The 19652-nt window shown below is 42.1% G+C and overlaps 1 protein-coding gene across 1 annotated transcript in view; it reads right to left on the bottom strand.

Annotated features, from left to right (window-relative positions):
* Window positions 1-19369, bottom strand: part of LMNB1 (lamin B1) — a 57296-nt gene extending 37927 nt beyond the window's left edge. The window contains exon 1 of the mRNA XM_019835509.3: window positions 18622-19369. Coding sequence (XP_019691068.2) covers window positions 18622-18980 — 359 coding nt within the window. The 5' untranslated portion in view covers window positions 18981-19369. The remainder of the gene's footprint in view (window positions 1-18621) is intronic.
* Window positions 19370-19652: the final 283 nt, after the last annotated feature.

Raw genomic sequence — 19652 nt, 5'->3', positions numbered from 1 at the left:
GAATATAGAATTGTAAAAGCTCTAAATTTGACAAACAAAACAAAAACAAAACAAAAAACCAGACCAGGAATATTCATGCTTCTAAATAAAAAATAGAAATACAAGTATGTGCGGTTTTTTATTACTACTTTAACAGGTCAGACAAAAGAACAGTGTAAGGAAACCAAAAATAGACCACTCTCAAGTCAGTTTTAAAATCCACTCATAATATTCTACAGCAAAATACTATGCAACTCTGGTTTCTTAGATCACTTCTTAGCAATTGGGAGAAGCCCTTAAAGATTGTCAGGTTCATCTTATAGAAAAATAGACGCTCGAGGCACCTGGGTGGCTCAGTCGGTTAAGTGTCTGACTTCGGCTCAGGTCATGACCTCAGGGTTCATGGGTTCAAGGCCCACAGTAAGCTCTGTGTTAACAGCCTGGAGCCTGCTTTAGAGTCTCTCCTCTCTCTCTCTCTCTCTCTCTCTCTCTCTCTCTCTCTCTCTCTCTCTCTCTCTGCCCCTGTCTGCTTGCACTCTCTCTCTCAAAAATAAAAACATTAAAATATTTTTTTTGAAGAACAGACACAACAAACAGATTGAAAATTTTCCCTAATGCACGTATCGTGATACCCTAGATAGAAATGAGATGATAAAAAAAAATGAAAAATGAACACAAGAAATCCATGCCAATGACACCCCTTCTCTGTCCAGCTGCCTTTCTTAACTCAGCACTCAGCACTAACATTTCACTTCAGGACCATTCTTATTTAGAAAAAACAAATAAATGACAGAGGGTGAAATGGAAAAGCTATTTCGTTTTTCACCTACAGCCAGATATAACCTAACAGAAACCATTCTATATAAACCGTTATTTCTAACATAACCACAAAGCAAGGATTTTAAATCCCCCAGAAGAGACCTACTCTACACGGACAGCCAGGCCAAGTATGGCCAGCTGTTTGAGCCCTGTGCTGGGATACACCGTAAGCTTCTTCTGACAGTTGTCTGATGGCAGCTGGACACCACTCCACACGACAGCAATCATTCAAGTGACTATCAGTGCAACTTCCGAGGCTCTCTTCACACCTGGAGTTCAAAATGAACATGGCCTTTACCATCTATCTAACCATGGTCTAGGCTTTTTAAGAAAAAATAAACTTCCCTTTGAATTTAAGGTAAGGATTATTAATATACCCAAACACAAACTTTGTCTTTAAACTAATCTATTTCAAATAACAATGTACTCAAAATGCTGTTAAATAAGCATTTGCTCCAATATTCATTCACCAGCTTCAATTCTGTCCCCAAAGTATCTTCCTTTCCAAAGGAAAAAGGAATGTGATCAACAGTAGTTTTACTGAGGAAAATAAATGAATTCCTCTGCAATTAAGCTCAATGTAATACACAAAATCTCTAGAAAGTCATATGATCACAATTTCCATGAACGAGGGTCTCCTCTGGCACAAGTAAAAGGACTAAGATGCTTCTATACAAGCCCAAAGGTTGAAATTAATATTTTTTTGTGGGAGTAAAATTCTGCTAGTTATTCAAGAAGCTGAGCAGTCAACAAATTAGCAGTAATCCAATCACAATCAGGCAAAACCTAATTGAAATTAGATTGTAATTAGGAAAAATACCAAATAAGACTCAAACTGGACCTCACATCTATTTCTTCGAACGAAAGAGATTCACATAGTTACTTCTGTGCTTGCTTATAGCACAGACTTAGACCTTAAATCCTAACAAAAAATGACTTATTAAGGAAAAAAAAAAAAACAAAAAAACCAGTAACCGCCACTGTGTGCCTGACCATTTATCAGAGGGCTTGGAAACCAGCAGTGAACAAAATATAACAAGTCCCTGCTCTTATGGAAGGTATTTTCTGGTAGGTAGAGGCACAAAGTAAACACATTTATATATGGCAGAGGTAATCAATACTTTGAAGGAAATTAAATCAGAAAAACAAGTTAGAAATTACTAGTATGACTACTTTACTGCTCCTCTATGGGTTTCACACAACCCAATCTTGTAGGAAAATAGCCTCCTGAGAAAATGGTAATCATTAAGTCAATAATTATCTTAGGAGAGCCTAGAGGGTACTGGAAAAATGTACTGATACAACAGGAAACAAAGTCAGACACTAACCCTGTCCACAAAGAGACTCCACTCTCATGAAGGAATCAATCAATCATATAGAATTGTCTTAACACATCAAATTTGTCGGCAGCCTTCTTGATACACAGCGCTCCAAGAGTACATGATACAACTTCAGGGTAAAAATGTCACATTAAACGGGACTCCCGAAACTTCTGGGTTAAAACATCACATTACACATGACTCCAGAAACCCAACTAAAACAAGCAAAGGCACAAATTCACAATGACAAAGGCAAAGGGAAAATGACAAAATCTTGGAAGCTGAACATGGATGGATAAGTGAAAATGAGCTTAGCCAACACAAGAGTGCTGAATCCTAAGCCAGGCACAGGGATATCTGAGAAGTAACCTACTTTATACTGCAGATGTTGTTGATAACAAGAGATACCTTGGTAACTCCGAAGTATAACTAGCTGACAATCTATTACAAAGCAAAGCAAATAACCACTCCATACCACACTCCTGGGTCAAAGGACCCTCATCCACCATGGCAAAGATGAAAGATCTCCTCTCTGAGGAGAGTGGGGCAGATTCCTAGACCTGGTAGTTACACAACACACCTGAAGGCAGCAGTACCACACAGAGGGTAGGGGAGCTCAGTGGACTCTCCAGACACCAAACCCGCTCTCAGCCTCTCTCAGCTTACAGCAGGCTGGGCAGCAGAGCCCAAGGAAGACTTGAAAACATGACAGTGGGTATTCTCAGTGACGTGATCCTGCCCTATCACCCCCGGGAAGCTTGGTCAAGAAGCCCCACTTATGCACACAGCTTTCTATCAGCTTCTGAGGAACACTTCTGAATATAAAGGGACATACAACAGTCATCAGACAACTGAGAAAGACTCTCATGTGGATTAACTCACCCAACGTCTGTTCCATCCTCCTAGTTGTGCTTTCCTCAACTGGAAAGGTAAAAATTACATTTTCCAGAATGCCTAGACGCTAGGATATGGCAGGAAAATGAGGAACTCTAATGCACCTATAAGGAGTATGGAAGAAGGAAGTACCACAGGACCACCTTCTTGGTCCTTGTGGCAATTTTCCTGCTGAAAACCAATCATTAAAACCTGAAGCTTTTCTGTCCTTATGCAATAACACACACATTAATGGAGCTTTGGAGTGAAATTTAAAATCAGAAACTGAATCCTCCAATTTTGTTTTTTGTCAAGATTGTTTTGGCTACTCTGGGTACCACAAATTTCTGTATGAATTTTAGGCTTAACTTGTCAACGTCTGCAAAAAGGCAGCTGTGACTTTGATAGAGATTGCACTGAATCTGCAGGTCAATTTGAGGAGAAATGGCACCTTAACATCTTCCAATCCATAAACATGGGATATCTTTCCATTTATGTAGGTCTTCTTTCATTTATAGTTTTCAGTGTACAAGTCTTATACTTCTGTTCAATTTATTCCTATGTAATTCATTCCCTCTGATGCTGCTAAAAATGGAGTTTTCTTACCTTCATTTTTAGACTGCTCATTCTTCATGGCTAATGTACAGAAATATACTTGAGTTCTGTATATTGCTCCCATGTCGTAAACTTTGTTGAACTTACTAGCTCTCAAGAGTTTTGCTTTTGTTTTTTTTATTAAATTCCTTAGGATCGCCTATGAAAGCATGGCACCTGCAAATAGAAACAGTTTTACCACTCCGTTCCTAATGTGGATGCCTTTTACTTCTTTTTCTTGCCGAATCGCCCTGGCTAGAACGCCCGGTACACTGATAATGTTAACAAGTAGTGACAGTGAGCAACCTTGTCCTGTTCCTGGTCTTAGGAAGAAAGCAGCCAGTCTTGACCATCCAGTATATTAGCCGTAAATTTTTCATAGATACTCTTCATCAGGTTAAGAAGCTCCCTTTTATTCCTCATTCGAATATTTTTACAATGAAAGAGCAGTGTACTTTGTCAAATATTTCTTATGCATCTAGTGAGAGGGTTTTTGCCCTTCATTCTATTAATATGGTTTATTACATTATAGACTTTCACAGACTGAACCAACCTTGCATTCCCAATATAAAACCCACATGATCAGGGGACCTAAGCACCAGCTCAGGTCTTGATCTCAGGGTTGGGAGTTCAAGCCCTGCATTGGGGCCCCCGCTGGGCATGGAGCCTACTTTAAAAAACAAAACAAAACAAAAAAGTAAAAAAATCCACATGGAGATAGTATATAGTCCTTTTACATGTTGGTAGGTTTGGTTTGCTAGTATTTGGTCAGGAATTTTTGCACCTATATTCGTAAGAGACATTGGTATGTGACGTTTTTCTGGTCTGAAGTTTTTCCAAAACAGTGTCCCAATGTCCATCTCCAGTTTGCTAGGTGTCATGGGGCAGGTGTTTGCAGCAACAGCAGTGGCAGCTTCCTGGTCCTGAACTGTAACTATAAACTGTTTTTTGTTTTTTTTTAATTCAGTGGCTTCAATGGTGCCTGAGACATAAAAGCTCCCAGAATCTACAGTGTTCTAGCCATCATTCTAGCTCTCTAACGCTTTTAATAATTTTTTCTAACCACCTGCATCCCATATTGTTTTCTTTTCTGCTTAAAATATCTAGTGGATTCCATTTCCTGCAGTGAGACACAAAGACCTAAATAAACAGAAAAAGAAATTAACTTGGAGCAAACAAAAACTGTGAAGGAAAAGAGACTTCTTAAAAGGTAAGAGGAAGTACTGCACCTACGAAATGTAAACAAGATCAAGATACTATAAGGAAACATCGAGACAGTAAAAAGAAGCTATTAGAAATTTAAAACAGGACAGCAAAAACTGGAAGGTAAAATGGAGAATATCTACCAGAGAAAAAAAAGTTTTAAATGAGAAAACTAAAAATTTAAGAAGTCCAACATCTGAATCACATGAGTCTCAGAAAGTATAAAATAGGAGAGAACCATGAATAAAAGAATGTGTTGTTTATATATTTATTTTGAGAAAGAGAGAGAGAGAGAGAGAGAGAGAGAGAGAGAGAGAGAGAGAATGAATCCCAAGCAGGCTCCACATTGTTAGTGCCAGAGGCCCATGTGGGGCTCAATCTTACAAACCATGAGATCATGACCTGAGCCGAGATTAAGGGTCAGATGTCAACCAACAGAGCCACTCGTCACCTCAAATAATTTTTTAAAGTTGCCAAGGACTGAAAGACATGAATTTCCAGAATGAAAAACTATCACCACATGACCAGCACAATGGAAGGAAAAGAGATCCACACCAAGGGACATTCTTAAGAAACTTCAGAACTGGATCAAAAAAAGGATACTATAGAGGCGCCTGGGTGGCGCAGTCGGTTAAGCGTCCGACTTCAGCCAGGTCACGATCTCGCGGTCCGTGAGTTCGAGCCCCGCGTCAGGCTCTGGGCTGATGGCTCAGAGCCTGGAGCCCGTCTCCGATTCTGTGTCTCCCTCTCTCTCTGCCCCTCCCCCGTTCATGCTCTGTCTCTATCTCAAAAATAAATAAATGTTAAAAAAAAAAATTTAAAAAAAAACTCATGATTCCAAATGACTTGATGTTTTAAGAGTTAGTATCAAGTCTTTCTATATAATTAGATAAAACTAAGTGGGAAAAAATGCCATTTCCGTAAGTAAACAAAAGATGGTATAGGGAAGAAAAACTAATGACTACTGAGTTCTGTGGGAGATTATGTCCATAGTACGTCCAGGCATTTCTGCCATAACACATGTGTTCCTGAAAACCCTTCCACTAACAAATCAAATGGAAACATAAAGTTGGAACAATCCTCTCAAAACCTATGCAGTTTTGTAACAAGAGCACTAGCAATAATAATATAAAACTAGTACCTCAAGAAATGACTTGGACAACCCAGGCAGAGAGTTGTGTGGCTATAACTACCTCAAGAGATACTTATAAATGCACAAGAGTGGTCATGCAGGCTTGCGGGAATTGAGACGAGACAGAAAGAAGTAGAGCTCTGAACATACCAAAGGGAATGTACCTGTTTGGGAGAGGGAATCCTGGGAGCAGCACTCATGTTTAATCTTCTTCAAAAAAAGGTGAAAAGCAGAAACAGACTCATAAATGCAGAGAACAAACAGATGGTTACCAGAGGGGAGGGGCGTGGGCAAAATAGTTGAAGGGGAGAGGAAAATACAGGCTTCCAGTTACCTAATGAATAAGTCACAAGGATAAAGGCACAGTACAGGGAACACAGTCACTGGTATTGTAACAGAGTTGTACAATGGTATTCAAGTAGAGTCATACCTTAACAGACAGCAGCTACACTTGTGGTGAGCACAGGGTAAGTATACAAGTATGGAATCACTATGTTGTATACCTGAACCTAATGTTAACAGTGTGTCAACTACACTTCCATTAAAAAATAATAAAACTAAAATAACACACAGCTGAAAGTGCAACTGAAGGCTTTCTCTACCTCTAAATTCTACTCTTGACCTTCTGGTTCCTTTACTAGGAAAAGTCACATATAAAGCAATACAACCTCCAATTACAGTAATATCATTTCTCGATTTAAAAGCCAAATATGAGCTAATTGGTGTTAAAGAAGCATCTGTAGCACCACACTAAATTAATACTTTAAATACCAAAAAACTGATCTAAACCAGTCCAAAATATAATGTAAATGTACAAGGCCAGTCACAGGAAGAAAATGTGTTATGGAGAACACAATGAAGAACTCAATTCCCCATCTTTCAAAGCACAAAGTCAATAATGTCATTTAGGTAAAAATTCCAAATGAGCAGTGAAAATAGTTGAAGGTAATTTCTTTTTATGAGAAGCCTTGGGAGAATCCTTGGAGTCCTTAAATTATGTACACACATACACACTGCTGTATAGTCCTGGGTTGTTTTTTGCTTTGTTTTGTTTTTTTCTTTTTTCCCAAGACTCAAATTGAAAACATCTGATAGTCAGGAAGGACTTCCCTAAAAAATGGATGCAGTGGACATCAGAGAGATGAGACGTTAACCCAAGGACAAGAGAAGTCCAGACAAGGAAATCACTTCTGCAAAGGACCTATTAACAGGGAGCGTAGTAAACAAGGTTGAATAAAGGACTTCAGAGTGAGGAGAGAGCAAGACCAAGTATGGTGGGAGACACAGGTGGAGTCAGAAAGCAGCCAGCTCGTGCAGAGAAGAAGTCTGAGGTAGGATGACCATCTTGTCCCAGTTTGCAAAGGGCAAGTTCCATTCATGCCAGTTGTCCCAGCATAATTTATACCTCCCTCTTTCACACACAAAAGCATCCCTGTTTGGATGCTAAATTATATGGTCACCCTGCAATTAGGCAATACTGAGGGTCTTAGTCTTTATCCTAGAAGTTACTAAAGTGTTTTAGGCAAAGTGGGTTAAGTGCGTTATCTTAGAGGGTAAGTGTTCTGGTCTCCTAGCCAATGTTTTGTGATACAAAGTTGGAATGAGAATCTATTTGTTTCTTTTTTTGATGTTTTTATTATTTTATTTCTGAGAGCGCGTGCAAGCAAGAGAGGGGCAGACACAAGAATATGAAGCAGGCTCCGGGCTCTGAGCTGTCAGCACAGAGCCCGACGCAGGTCTTGAGATCATGACCTGAGCTGAAGGTGGACGCTTAACCAACTGAGCCACCCAGGTGCCCTGAGAATCCACTTTAAATAAAACTTTAAAAATGTCTTCTCTTCACAGCCAACATTCTTATACCAGTAATCTCACAATCTTTCTTCCCATTCCTTCCTTCATTATAGCCCATGGCTTTGATCCCACTGCCAAAGTTACTAGCATTACACACTCCTCACAATCAACAATAATCTGCCAGCCACCAAATGTAATAAATAACTTTTAGGACTTATCTAACCAAAACTGTCCTAGCATTGCTTTATAAATCTCTGTCCCATGACTCAACTCTTGTCCTGCTTCTCTGGCTATTGCTTACCATCTCCACTTTTCCTTTTTCTACCCAGTCCTCATATGAAGATGTTTTCCACGTCTTTGCCCCTCCTCTCTTTTGTCTTTATCCCCAAATATCAGCCCTGCTCCTGCAAATGTATCTCCATTCAAAGTCTCTCCATAGAGCTCCAGGCAAGTACTCTAGATTGCCATGTGACATCTCCACCTAGAAGTCCAACAAACACCACTAATTCACACTAACCTTGAGTAGGTTCTCTAAACCAGTCCCCTATCCATCAAGGTCTAAAAGCAACACTTCCCCCCGGCACCCATGCATGGAAGCAGGGTCACTCTCAACTCTTCTCCTGACTCTCCCATGCTTAGTATCTCTTAAATCCACTTTCTATCCTTTCCCACTGCCTACCTGAGCTCAGGGCCCGCCTCAAGTGTTCTTACCTGGGTTTTATCTGTACTCTTTGTTTCCTCCACAGAATGGCCAGACCATTCTTCTGTTCATGTCACTTTTCTACCTGAAATTCTTGAGGCTCATTTCCTAAAATCCAACCGCCCTCTACCACATACGTGCATGCGTAGGTATGTACACACACACACACACACACACGCACACACGCACACGTGCCAGTCTAGTTAGAGGAAACTAACTGCCATTTGGGTAACCACCCTCTCCTAATGCTTTTCAGCCAACTCCTAGTTACTTACCTCCCAACACTCAGCCCAGTTCCCTGGCGATGTCTTTCAAAACTTCAGAAGGCTCCTGTCTGCCTTAGTCTTTTCTTCCACAGCACCATGTAGATACTGCTATCATAACACCTATTACACTGTATTAATGTACCACATTAACAGCTCACAATAGCATAGTGTTTGTTTTCTGCTTTGCCCATGAGACTGTCAACAACTTGGTAACAAGAACTGAGTGTCCCATCTATTCGCAGCATCTGGTTCAAGGCCTGGCATATAGTATTATTTCCACAAATGTGTGAATAAAAAATGAAAAGAACATTTCTCAAAAAAATAATTCAAAAAAACAGTATTTCTCTCATGAGTAAAGACTTAAGAGATTTTAATTCCTCTTAAAATTATTATTAAGGCATAGAGTAAAGTAGGAAAGTAGCTTTCTAAGAAGGAAGATAAAAGAAGTCTTTTTCAGTAATTCATCTTCACCCTTTCCTCATGAGCAAACGAAGCCCTCAGTATTTCCAACAGCTGCTTCCATTACTGCACCCTCCTGACAAATCCACAATCACCTCCGGGGAGCTATGAACTATCACTGTGAAAAACACACATCCAGTACCATCTGCAAAAGTAACAACCAAATGGACCTGAAAATCAGCCGTCCTATGTAAGATTTCAAGTCCCAACCCAATGATAGTGCATGGTGAGCCTGCTTCAGGCAGAGAAACCAAAATCACACCTGCAAAACAGCAATGATGTAAGGATTACAAGAAATGACCCGGGGGGGGGGGGGGGGGTTGGTGGTGGGAGGCTGGCTGGCTCAGACGGTAGAGCGTGCAACTCTATCTTGGAGTTGAGTTCAAGCCCAACGTTGGCCAAAGAGCTTGCTTAAAAATGAATAAATGATCCATGTAAAAACTCTCTGACAACGCTGTAACACAGAGCTCAGACCTAGTCTAGCTCTACCACTAATCTGCTAAATTCTCTTAGCCTGAAGTTTCCTCACTCATCAAACAGGGTTATCACAAGGCTTAAAAGACAGTGCATCTAGCAGAGTGCGTGGCAAACATGTTAAGCGCGAAATGAATCTTAGCACCTTCTGTCCTGTATCTTTGATAAGTACTTTAATCTAGCTCTCAGTTTCTGCACCCACAAATCAAGTTGGTTAGACTGCATGATCCAAGACCCCTTCCAGCACCAAAAGGGCTCTGATTTGATCTGTGATTAATAAATGTAGATGCAGTGAAGGCAAAAAATTATATTTAAAAAGGACCAACTAAACAGATTAGCTAAGGAAAACGTCATTTATCATCTAGTCATACACCAAAAATATCAGCAGAAACCTAAGATTATAACCTAAGTTTCAATCATTTTATGCCTTTATACCAGCAATATGACCCTAACAATATAAAAATGATCAAGAACTAGAAAGATTCCAAAATTAAAATAAATTGCTCAGACACTCATCTGTTGCTGGTAGCATCAAAAATTGGCAAAATTGTCATTTCTTCATCCAGTGGTTAACATTTAACCAGTCAGTTAGTTAACATTTAACCATTAAGTTAACCAGAGGAAAAAACCTGTTAACTGTCAGCAAGAGAAGATAAACATGGCCCTCTAACCATCTCGGAGAAACTGGGGACATACAGTCACTGAGAAGTACACATGCTTGGTCACAGCAAGCTAAGTGATCAATAAAAGTTATCAGTGTAGCTTTAAAATGTGTTAAATGATAGTATAGTACATTAGCTGATGTGAGAAGAAAATCACAAAACAGTGCTGCATGAAAAAAGGTTACATATCAGTATTTAACAGGAATCATTTTTTGTTAACAATATGCTTATTAATAGGAAAACTTCAGAGTTCTTTTTTACGGAACTAAGGATGATTTTTACTTTCTTCTTGGTGTTTACCTGTATTTTTTAATTTCCCATAACAAACATAATTTTTGTGTAATAAGAAAGCTTTTTTTTTTTAATTCCCGAAATATAACAGCCAACACACAATCCCTTATCACAGAAGTACAGTGAAAAAAAGAAGTTAAAAACCCTGATTAGGAAACTTCCTTAGACCCCAATAATAATTGGGAACTTCAGTTACGCTCCCATCACTCAAGTAATGCCTCAGCCTCAATCTCACTATCTGTGCATGGAACAGACCTACACTGAAGATATAAAATTCTCAAGATCTCTAACTCAGACATACCAGAGGTGATGTCATCTGAACAAATTAAAGGACAAACATTAATAGATTGTGCTGGCGGGGGGGGGGGGGGGGTGCGGGTGGGAAGAATCGGGGCACCTGGGTGGCTCAGTCGGTTGGGCAAACAACTTCACGAATGTCATGATCTCACAGATCGTGGGATCGAGCCCGGGATCGGGCTCTGTGTTGACAGCTCAGAGCCTGGAGCCTTTTCAGATTCTGTGTCTCCCTCCCTCTCTCTCTGCCGCTCTCCCATTCATGTTCTGTCTTCAAAAATAAACATTAAAATTAAAAAAAAAAAAAATCAACAGCATATTTTTTTACTGCTTTATCTTTCATCCTGTGTTTACTTTCTTGAATCTGGGTACACTAAAAGATTACCTAGTTTATAGGATTAAACCTAAGGATTAAATTCCAACAACTCTAAAAGATATCCTGCTCTACCAGACATCCTTTGAAAGCATAGGAAGGAAGTGTTATGCCAGTTTAATTACCTAGGATCTGCTTCCTAGATTTTGACACCAATTCTAGGGGTTTCGTCCTTCCAAGTATTTCCCTGATAATTAAGTTTAGCATGCAGTTTTATAGCTCTTATATTAAGGCCGGGGTGTTGCTGTCAACTTGCTTCTACCAGAGCAAAATTAGGACATAACCGAAAGACGAGGCAATACATGTGATGAAGGTTTTTGTTTTTAAATTAATCATCCTATGTCCAAAGAAAATTCCCTAAAGCAGGTTAGCATTTATTATTTTAAGTTTGAAAACTGAATACAAATGTTAGAACAACCCTGCTGATGTTGTTTAGTCTGTGCACCTTCCCTAAATGTCATTCTGTGACTAAAATAGATAGAAAGCCAACAAAGTATATATATGCACTAAGTCCAAATTTATAGTAAATCCCAACCCCTTTCACCACTAGGAAAGTAACAGGAAAAATTATTTTATCATATTTGCATTTCAGTACTCTTTAAAAGTGCTAAAATGTTAGCAACTTTCCTTGGTAAATTATCAGCAATATTTTATCCAACTATTACTGGATAAAAATTCATCCATTATTATGACACAAGTAAATAAGAGGCTAAAAAATGATATAAGTGTCTTAATTCTTGCTGAGATTCACAACACTACTACTTACTCCTTATCTCAATTATACAGATGAGGAAACACAGGCTCAAAGAATTCCAGTAACCAAGCCGCAAAAAACTAAGAAGTTGCAACTTTGCGAAGTACCCTTGCTCGATACTACCCAACCTCATGCTATTGTGGTTGACAGTGTCCCAACATACTTGTTAGTAGCACATAAGTACCTGTATGCATTTTTTAATTACAACACACGCAAATCCAAATTTCCATTATAAGTTTCCTTACTAGGGGCGCCTGGGTGGCTCAGTCAGTTGAGCCTCCGACTTCGGCTCAGGTCATGATCTCACAGTCCGTGAGTTCGAGCCCCGCATCAGGCTCTGTGCTGACAGCTCAGAGCCTGGATCCTGCTTCAGATTCTGTGTCTCCCTCTCTCTCTGCTCCTCCCCCACTCACACTCTATCTCTCTCTCAAAAATAAATAAACATTAAAAAAAAATTGGGGGGTGCCTGGGTGGCTCAGTTGGTTAAGCGTCCAACTTCGGCTCAGGTCAGGATCTCACGGTTTGTGGGTTCGAGCTCCGCATCAGGCTCTGTGCTGACAGCTCAGAGCTTGGAGCCTGCTTTGGATTCTGTGTCTCCCCCTCTCTGTTCCTCCCCCACTCATGGTCTGTCTCCCTCTCTCCTTCAAAAATAAATAAAAACATTTTAAAAAATTTTTTTTATTTTTTTGAAGCGGTTAATTTAAAAACACAAATCCATACTCTCTTACATGCACTTCCAGAGTTTCTAAAACCTAAAATTTTCATTAATTCATTTGGTGGCAAAACCTGACCTAAATGGATATGAGGCTATTTTTAGTTGTCTTTCTCCACTGACTATAACTATTAATATCTTTCCTTACAGAAACATGTTTCACAATGGAGTGCCACCCCAGACCCCACTGGGGGTATTCTATATGGTACACGCATATTACCTGAAAATTGAAATTGTTTTTACTTCTGTAACACACCTGGCCTTAAGGATTTTACATAAAAAACTGTGGACCTGTATCAGCAAACGAAAAAAAAAAAAAGTATGCATCCATAAAATTAGTTATTGAACAATTGACCAACAAACTTACTTTTCTCTTACATCTACCTTTCCTGTATAATGAGTTAACACTGAAATTCTGCAATGTCAATCTTCCTTTACTTTTTTGTTTCAAGTATTAACTGATGGCACTCATCATCATTCTTGGAAACTGTTCACCAAAACAGCTTCCAATGACATATAATTAGGTTTGGACTGAATCAGAGTAGCTGTATCTTAAATCTGAGATGTGTTCCTGTGAGAGACCACATGGATGGAAGCGGATGTCAAATTCTCTCCAGCAGGACCAAGCATCTCCAAGAATTATTCTGTCTTTAGGTACATTGTGTACTGAGGAAGCAAAAAGGGACTAAGTAATTTCGGAATCTATGATTTTTTAAATCCACTTACATGATATACTAACTTACAAAGACTCTTAACTCTGAATAAAAAATTAAAAACAGAAAATTCTTAAATAAAAGAGCTAAATGGACCCAAATAGACAAAAACAACTTCTTGCTTTACATCTTACAAATTATACTGCAACTATTGCTCAAAATTAAATTATTCCCAAGATTTCCAAGAATTACTACATACAGGCAGCATTAGTCTACCCACTAGACCCTAATAAAAAGGCAGTTAAACATGCCACATAAAATAAATTTGTATCGGGGCGCCTGGGTGGCTCAGTCGGTTAAGCATCCAACTCCAGTTCAGTTCCTGATCTCACAGTTCATGAGTTAAAGACTCACTCAGCTCTCTGCTGTCAGCTCACAACCAGCCCACTTCAGATCCTCTGTCTTCCCTTCTCTCTGCCCCTCCCCCACGCTTGTGCCCCCTCTAGCTCTCTCTCAAAAATATATCAACATTTTAAAAAAATAAATAAACCTGTCGCACCAAAGAGAATGGGAGAAGGATCATTAAACATTCCAATGAACTTCTAAAAAACGATGAAAAGCAGATAAAAGTACATATCACAAAATATGCACATAAGGACTACAGGGGAAAGTGAGGGAGACTTAAAATGGGGGCATGAACTCATGAAATAGCTTTATATCTGATTCTCCTCAGCATCCCTTAGCCTAACTGCAGGCTTTCCGACCAGTTAGTCCACAGCACATCCCAATGAGATATAAAGAGGTCCTAATGTGTTCTTCCATTAGAAAAACCAGGGAAGGAGCTACCTAAACAACTAAAGCACTAATGCTCAACCAATTCATTTGTAAATGTTGACAAGCGAGAAGGATCCCACATGTGACAAAAATCACTTGCAAGAAAAAATCCAATCCAAACAAAAAGAACAACTGAATAGGGAGGAAAAAAGAGATCATCCGGTGAAAAGTATTTTAAAAAGAAAATCCTAAATATTACCTTCAGACAGATTAAAGAAAATAATACATCCTTAAAACAGAAACAAATTGGGGCGCCTGGGTGGCTCAGTCAGTTAAGCATATGACTCCGGTTCAGGTCATGATCTCACAGCTTGTGAGTTCGAGCCCCGCATTGGGCTCTGCGCTGACAGCTCGGAGCCTGGAACCTGCTCAGATTTTGTGTCTTCTTGTCTCTCTCTGCGCCTCCCCTGCTCACACTCTGTCTCTCTCTCTCAAAAAATAAATGTTAAAAAAAAATTAAAAAATAAATAAAATAGAAACAAATTGAATAAAAGAGAAATATCTGTACAAAAAAAATTCTTGGAATTAAAAGCATGACTTCAGTCTTTAAAATGTCACTACTGAAAAATAAATTAAGTAATTAAATAAAAAGTCACTACTCAACTAGAGAAGAATCAAAGTAATTTCCCAGAATGGAAAAAGAAAAAAAAGAGACAAGAGACAAAAGTGGTTAACATCCCAAACAGAAAAAAGAAAGAAAACAAGGAACAGAAAGATTTGGAATAAAATAAATTTCCCAGAGCTAAATAAAGTTCAAGACTTTAAATAGAAAGAAACCACTTGTAACAGGTGGGATGCATAACAGAAATATCCTTTCCTAGACTCATTGCCATCCAATTTCAGAAAATCAGGATAAAAGAAAATTCCAAAGCTTCCAAAGAAGAAAACCAAAAGCAATTACCAAAAGAAAATAACTGTGACTGACATCAGACAGATAACACAACACAGGCCACTAGAAGACGAGGGAGCAATATCGTAATTCCCAAGTTCTGAGGAAAAAGGTTAGAACCAATATTCTATACCTATCCCAACTACTAACCAAGCATGACAAAACAAAGTTATTTTCAGACACATGGGACTCAGAAAGTTTAAATCCTGGGGAACTTGCAGGGGCTCGGTGATTAAGCGACCAACTCTTGATTCAGGCTCAAGTCATGATCTCACAGTTCCTGAGATAGAGTCCCACTCAGGGTGCTGACAGCAAAGAGTCTGCTTGGGATTCTCCTTCTCACTCTGCCCCTTCCCTGTTTGTACTCTCTTTCTACCAATAAACTTTAAAAAAAAAAAAAAAAAAAAGGAAGTTTACATCCTGCCATCTTTTCTGAGTCAGTTTCTTAAGGATGTTCTCCAACAAAATGAGGGAAGAAACCAAGAAAAGAAAAGTATGTGATCTAGGACAGCGCGTTGAAATCAGGTCAATTCCTAGGATGTCAGCTACACACAGCACATTTTTTTTTAATTTTTTTTTTAAAGTTTTTTATGTTTGACAGACCATGAGCGGGGGAGGGGCAGAGAGAGAGGAAGACACAGAATCCGAAGCAGGCTCTGGGCTCTGAGCTGTCAGCACAGAGCGTGACGCGGGGCTCGAACTCACAGACCTCAAGATCATGACCTGAGCCAAGTCGTTCGCTCAACCGACTGAACCACCCAGGCGCCCCTACACACAGCACATCTTAAGCCCAGAAAGCTTCAGGGAAAAAATAATACTCATGTAATAGATATTATGATTATATATTTTCAGAAAGACTTCTTTAGTCAACAAGAAAAATGAAAGCCCATTTAGGAGCAAAATTCCTTAACCACACCATCCCTTCACCCTATTTTATCTTTATTACCCTGGCACCTGTTATTACGTAAAATTATATCACATACATTATTTTATTGATTCTAATACATGTATATTTTACTTTTTAATCTTGCTAAAACTAGTATGCATCTTACAATCCACACACAGCATTTTTTTCCACTTTTTTTAATGTTTATTTATTTTTGAGAGACAGAACACAAGTGGGGTAGGGGCAGAGAGAGGGAGACAGAATCTGAACCAGGCTCCAGGCTCCAGGCTCTCAGCTGTCAGCACAGAGCCCAACATGGGGCTCAAACCCATGACCGTGAGAGCACGACCTGAGCCAAAGTTGGACGCTTAACCGACTGAGCCACCCAGGTGCCCCGCATGTTTTTACACTTGAATTGACAAATAACTGACACACATCACTGTGTAAGCTCATGGTGTACAGCAAATTGTTTGATTTACATATACTGAGAAATGATTAACACAATAGGTTCAGTTAACATACATCTTCTCACATAGATACAAAAAGAAAAAAGGAAAAAAATTTCTCCTTGTGATGAGAACTGTTAGGATTTTACCTCTTAACTTTCCTATATATCACATGATGACCTATAGACATCCTGTTATACATGACATTCCTACTACTTTATCTTGTAACTGTATGTATCTTTTGACTGGCTTCCTCTATTCCCCCTCCCCCTCCATAGGCAGCATTTTAAAACTACAGTCAGCCAGGTGGCAGTCTTGTTACTGTATTAAAAACCTTCAGTAGTTCTGAAAAGATTACAAAAGCATCAACATCGAAATGCCTCGGGTTAGATGAAATAGGACCTTTATGTGCTGGTTAGGTATCTCCCCTACAGTACTCAACTCAGCAACACAAGGGCAATAATTTATTTCTTTAAAACAATCTCTGTAGTCTCTCAACATACAACAGTGCTGGCACATAACAGATGCTTAATCTGTCACATTTTAACATCTCTGAAACAAATATGGGCCCAACAGAATGGATCCTACATAGCTGGTCCTGACATTTTTTTCTTAGTGGTGCATTTCATAGCAAGTCGGCATCTAGGATTTGAAGAAATTCAGTAACAAAAATTGGACAGTAATGTGAGTGCAATGACCCATTTCAAAAGATGCCTCCAAAGGTTGGTAAATCCAAGAAACAGAAAAAATAAGCTTATTATTGAGTTTCGAAACTAAACACCCAAATAAATAAACACAAAAAGAGCTAAACACGACTGCCTCCTGGAAATAGACAATAGATTGTCAACAGTCTTTCACCAGAAGTCAGCCCATTTTTTTTATCAAGTGCACACACTTTTTATGAACCATTTTTCAAATATTAATAAGGGGGAGGGGTAGATTCACGCATACAAAATCAGAGAGAGACAGGAGCATTCACACAGACAGAAAGACATTCACGGACAGAGTCAAAGTCGGAGTCAAGCATCTCCAGAAATTTCAATGAACAATGGAGGATGGAGACCGAGTTCTGGAAGCAAATTTAGCAAATATCTAAAACATGACATCAACCCTAGTTGCCTACTGATTGATTACAAGTATGCCCTTTTGCTCACCAGAAAGTCAAGGTAGGCTCAGCAAAGGCTTGCTAGTTTATCCTAGTGCCCTGGTCTGAAAACTCAGACCTCCTTAGGTGGAATAATTACAAACTCGCCACAGCACTTCACGTTTACACAACAACCCTTACACCTGCCCTGGCCTGTCATTAATTACAATGACAGACGCGGGCGCTGAAAAGGTCTCTCCATTACCAGAAAGACCAACTGACTACATTAAGGGGGTGCAAAAGCTCGGGGAAGGAGACTGCTGCCGGGGGGGGGGGGGGGGGGGGGGGCGTGGGGCGGTGAGTAATGTGGTCCACGAATCACGAATCAGAGAACGGTGGCCACGCCATCCAAAACCCCAGCTTTCAGCACCCAAGGGGACCCGCGACTATCTTCTTAGAAACGGCACCTTTCCCTAGAGAAAGCTAAAGAGCTTAAAACCCCAACTCGGCCTGGGCCGGCAGAGGCGCTCAGTTCAGACCCCGCCCAAGACAGGCGTAGAACGATTGCAAAATGTCACAGGGCCCAGATTGAGCGCGCCAAAGCGGGACCCACCCCCGGGAGACGGGGACGCTGGAGGCAGGTCCCTCCCCTTCCTCTCTCCGCCCGCGCACAGCTCATTCATTCTTGAGGCGGGCAGCCCATCTTCCCGGCCGGCCATCCCTGCGCCGCAAACCCACCAGCCGCTTTGTCTCTGGCCCGGCCGGAAACAGGAACGCGCATTGGAGCGCGCGCCCAGACGCCACCTCCCCACACCTGGGGCCCGCCGGGCATTCCCGGCCGGAGAACCCTTCTGGATCTCGGGGTTCGAGGTCCGAAGCTGGCCAATCCACCTTGGCGGCCTCAGGTGCGCGCTCCGCCCGGCCCTGCTAAAGAGCGGGCAGTCGGAAATGTGCATCTCTCGGTCACACCGTCGCTACAACTCGAACCCTCCTCCGCGACCCCTCTCCCCGCTAAGAAACACTGTATTCTTTCGCCTTCCGAAGGGCGTGGGCACTCGGCCCCGGTCCTCCCGCCCTGGGGCTGCGCCCCCCGCCCCTCGCGTGAGCTAATGCGGCCCCCAGACGAGCACTCACTTGAGGAGCAGCTGGTCGTGCTCGGCTTTGAACTTGCCCAGCTCGATCTGCAGCTTGGCGCGCTCGCGGGCCGTGTCGTCGAGCGCGCGTCGCGCGTCCGCCAGCTCGGTCTCGTAGAGCGCCTTGAGGCCGGTGAGCTCGCGTCCGCGCACCTCCTCACGCTCCGTCACCTGCAGCTGCAGCGCGCTGTTCTCTGTCTCCAGGCTGCGCACCTTGTCGATGTACACGGCCAGGCGGTCGTTGAGCTCGCGCAGCTCCTCCTTCTCCTGCAGCCGCGACAGCCGCGTGGGGCTCAGCGGCGTAGCGGGGCCGCCGGTGCGGCTACCCGACCGCGGCGGCACGGGGGTCGCGGTCGCCATGGCGGGCGGCGGGGCGGCTGGCGGGCAGAGCAGAGCGGGGAAGCCGCGGGCAGCACGGGACGCGTAGGGAGCTGCAGAGGGCGAAGCGATGATCCGAAGGCACAAACCGACGACCCGCGCCCGCGGAGAAGCCGGCGTGGGAAGGGAGAAGCACCTGGGTTGGCAGGAGCCGGGTTACGGCACAAAGGGCAAAGGGGGAAGACTGCCAATCAATCAATCGTAAAATGCCCTTTTAAGAAAACACGCACACACACTCACACACACACTCCGGAAGATTTGGGGCGAGGGTGACCGGGAGGGGCCGAGCTGGGTCCGCGCGCCGCCGCCGCCACCGAGTCTCCCGCCCGCAGCACTTTGTTTCCTCTCAGGCGGCGCGGAGCGGCGGGCGGGGGGGGGGTGGGGAGGGAGGAGGGCGGCGGGGGGCGGAGGTGGCGCGGGCAGTGGCGCCGCACTCTCCAACATGGCCGGCGCGCGCCGGCACCTCCACGTGACCGTCGCCGGCCAATGGGGAGCCGGCGGCGCGCTCCGGGGTTCGGGGGCTGGGCCTGTAAATTCAAAATCGGGGCCTCGGGCAACCGTCAGCTTGGCGCGCGGGGCTGGGCGTGGCTGGGGACGGACTGAGGGCGGTGGAGCCGGGCGCCGAGGACTGCTCGCCGGGCGGCCCAGGGCCCA

This window comes from Felis catus, chromosome A1 (assembly GCF_018350175.1).
Source record: "Felis catus isolate Fca126 chromosome A1, F.catus_Fca126_mat1.0, whole genome shotgun sequence".
In the NCBI taxonomy this organism is placed as follows: Eukaryota; Metazoa; Chordata; class Mammalia; order Carnivora; family Felidae; genus Felis; species Felis catus.
The sequence above is the reverse complement of the archived record's forward strand: the minus strand, read 5'-3'. Positions and strand labels throughout refer to the sequence as shown.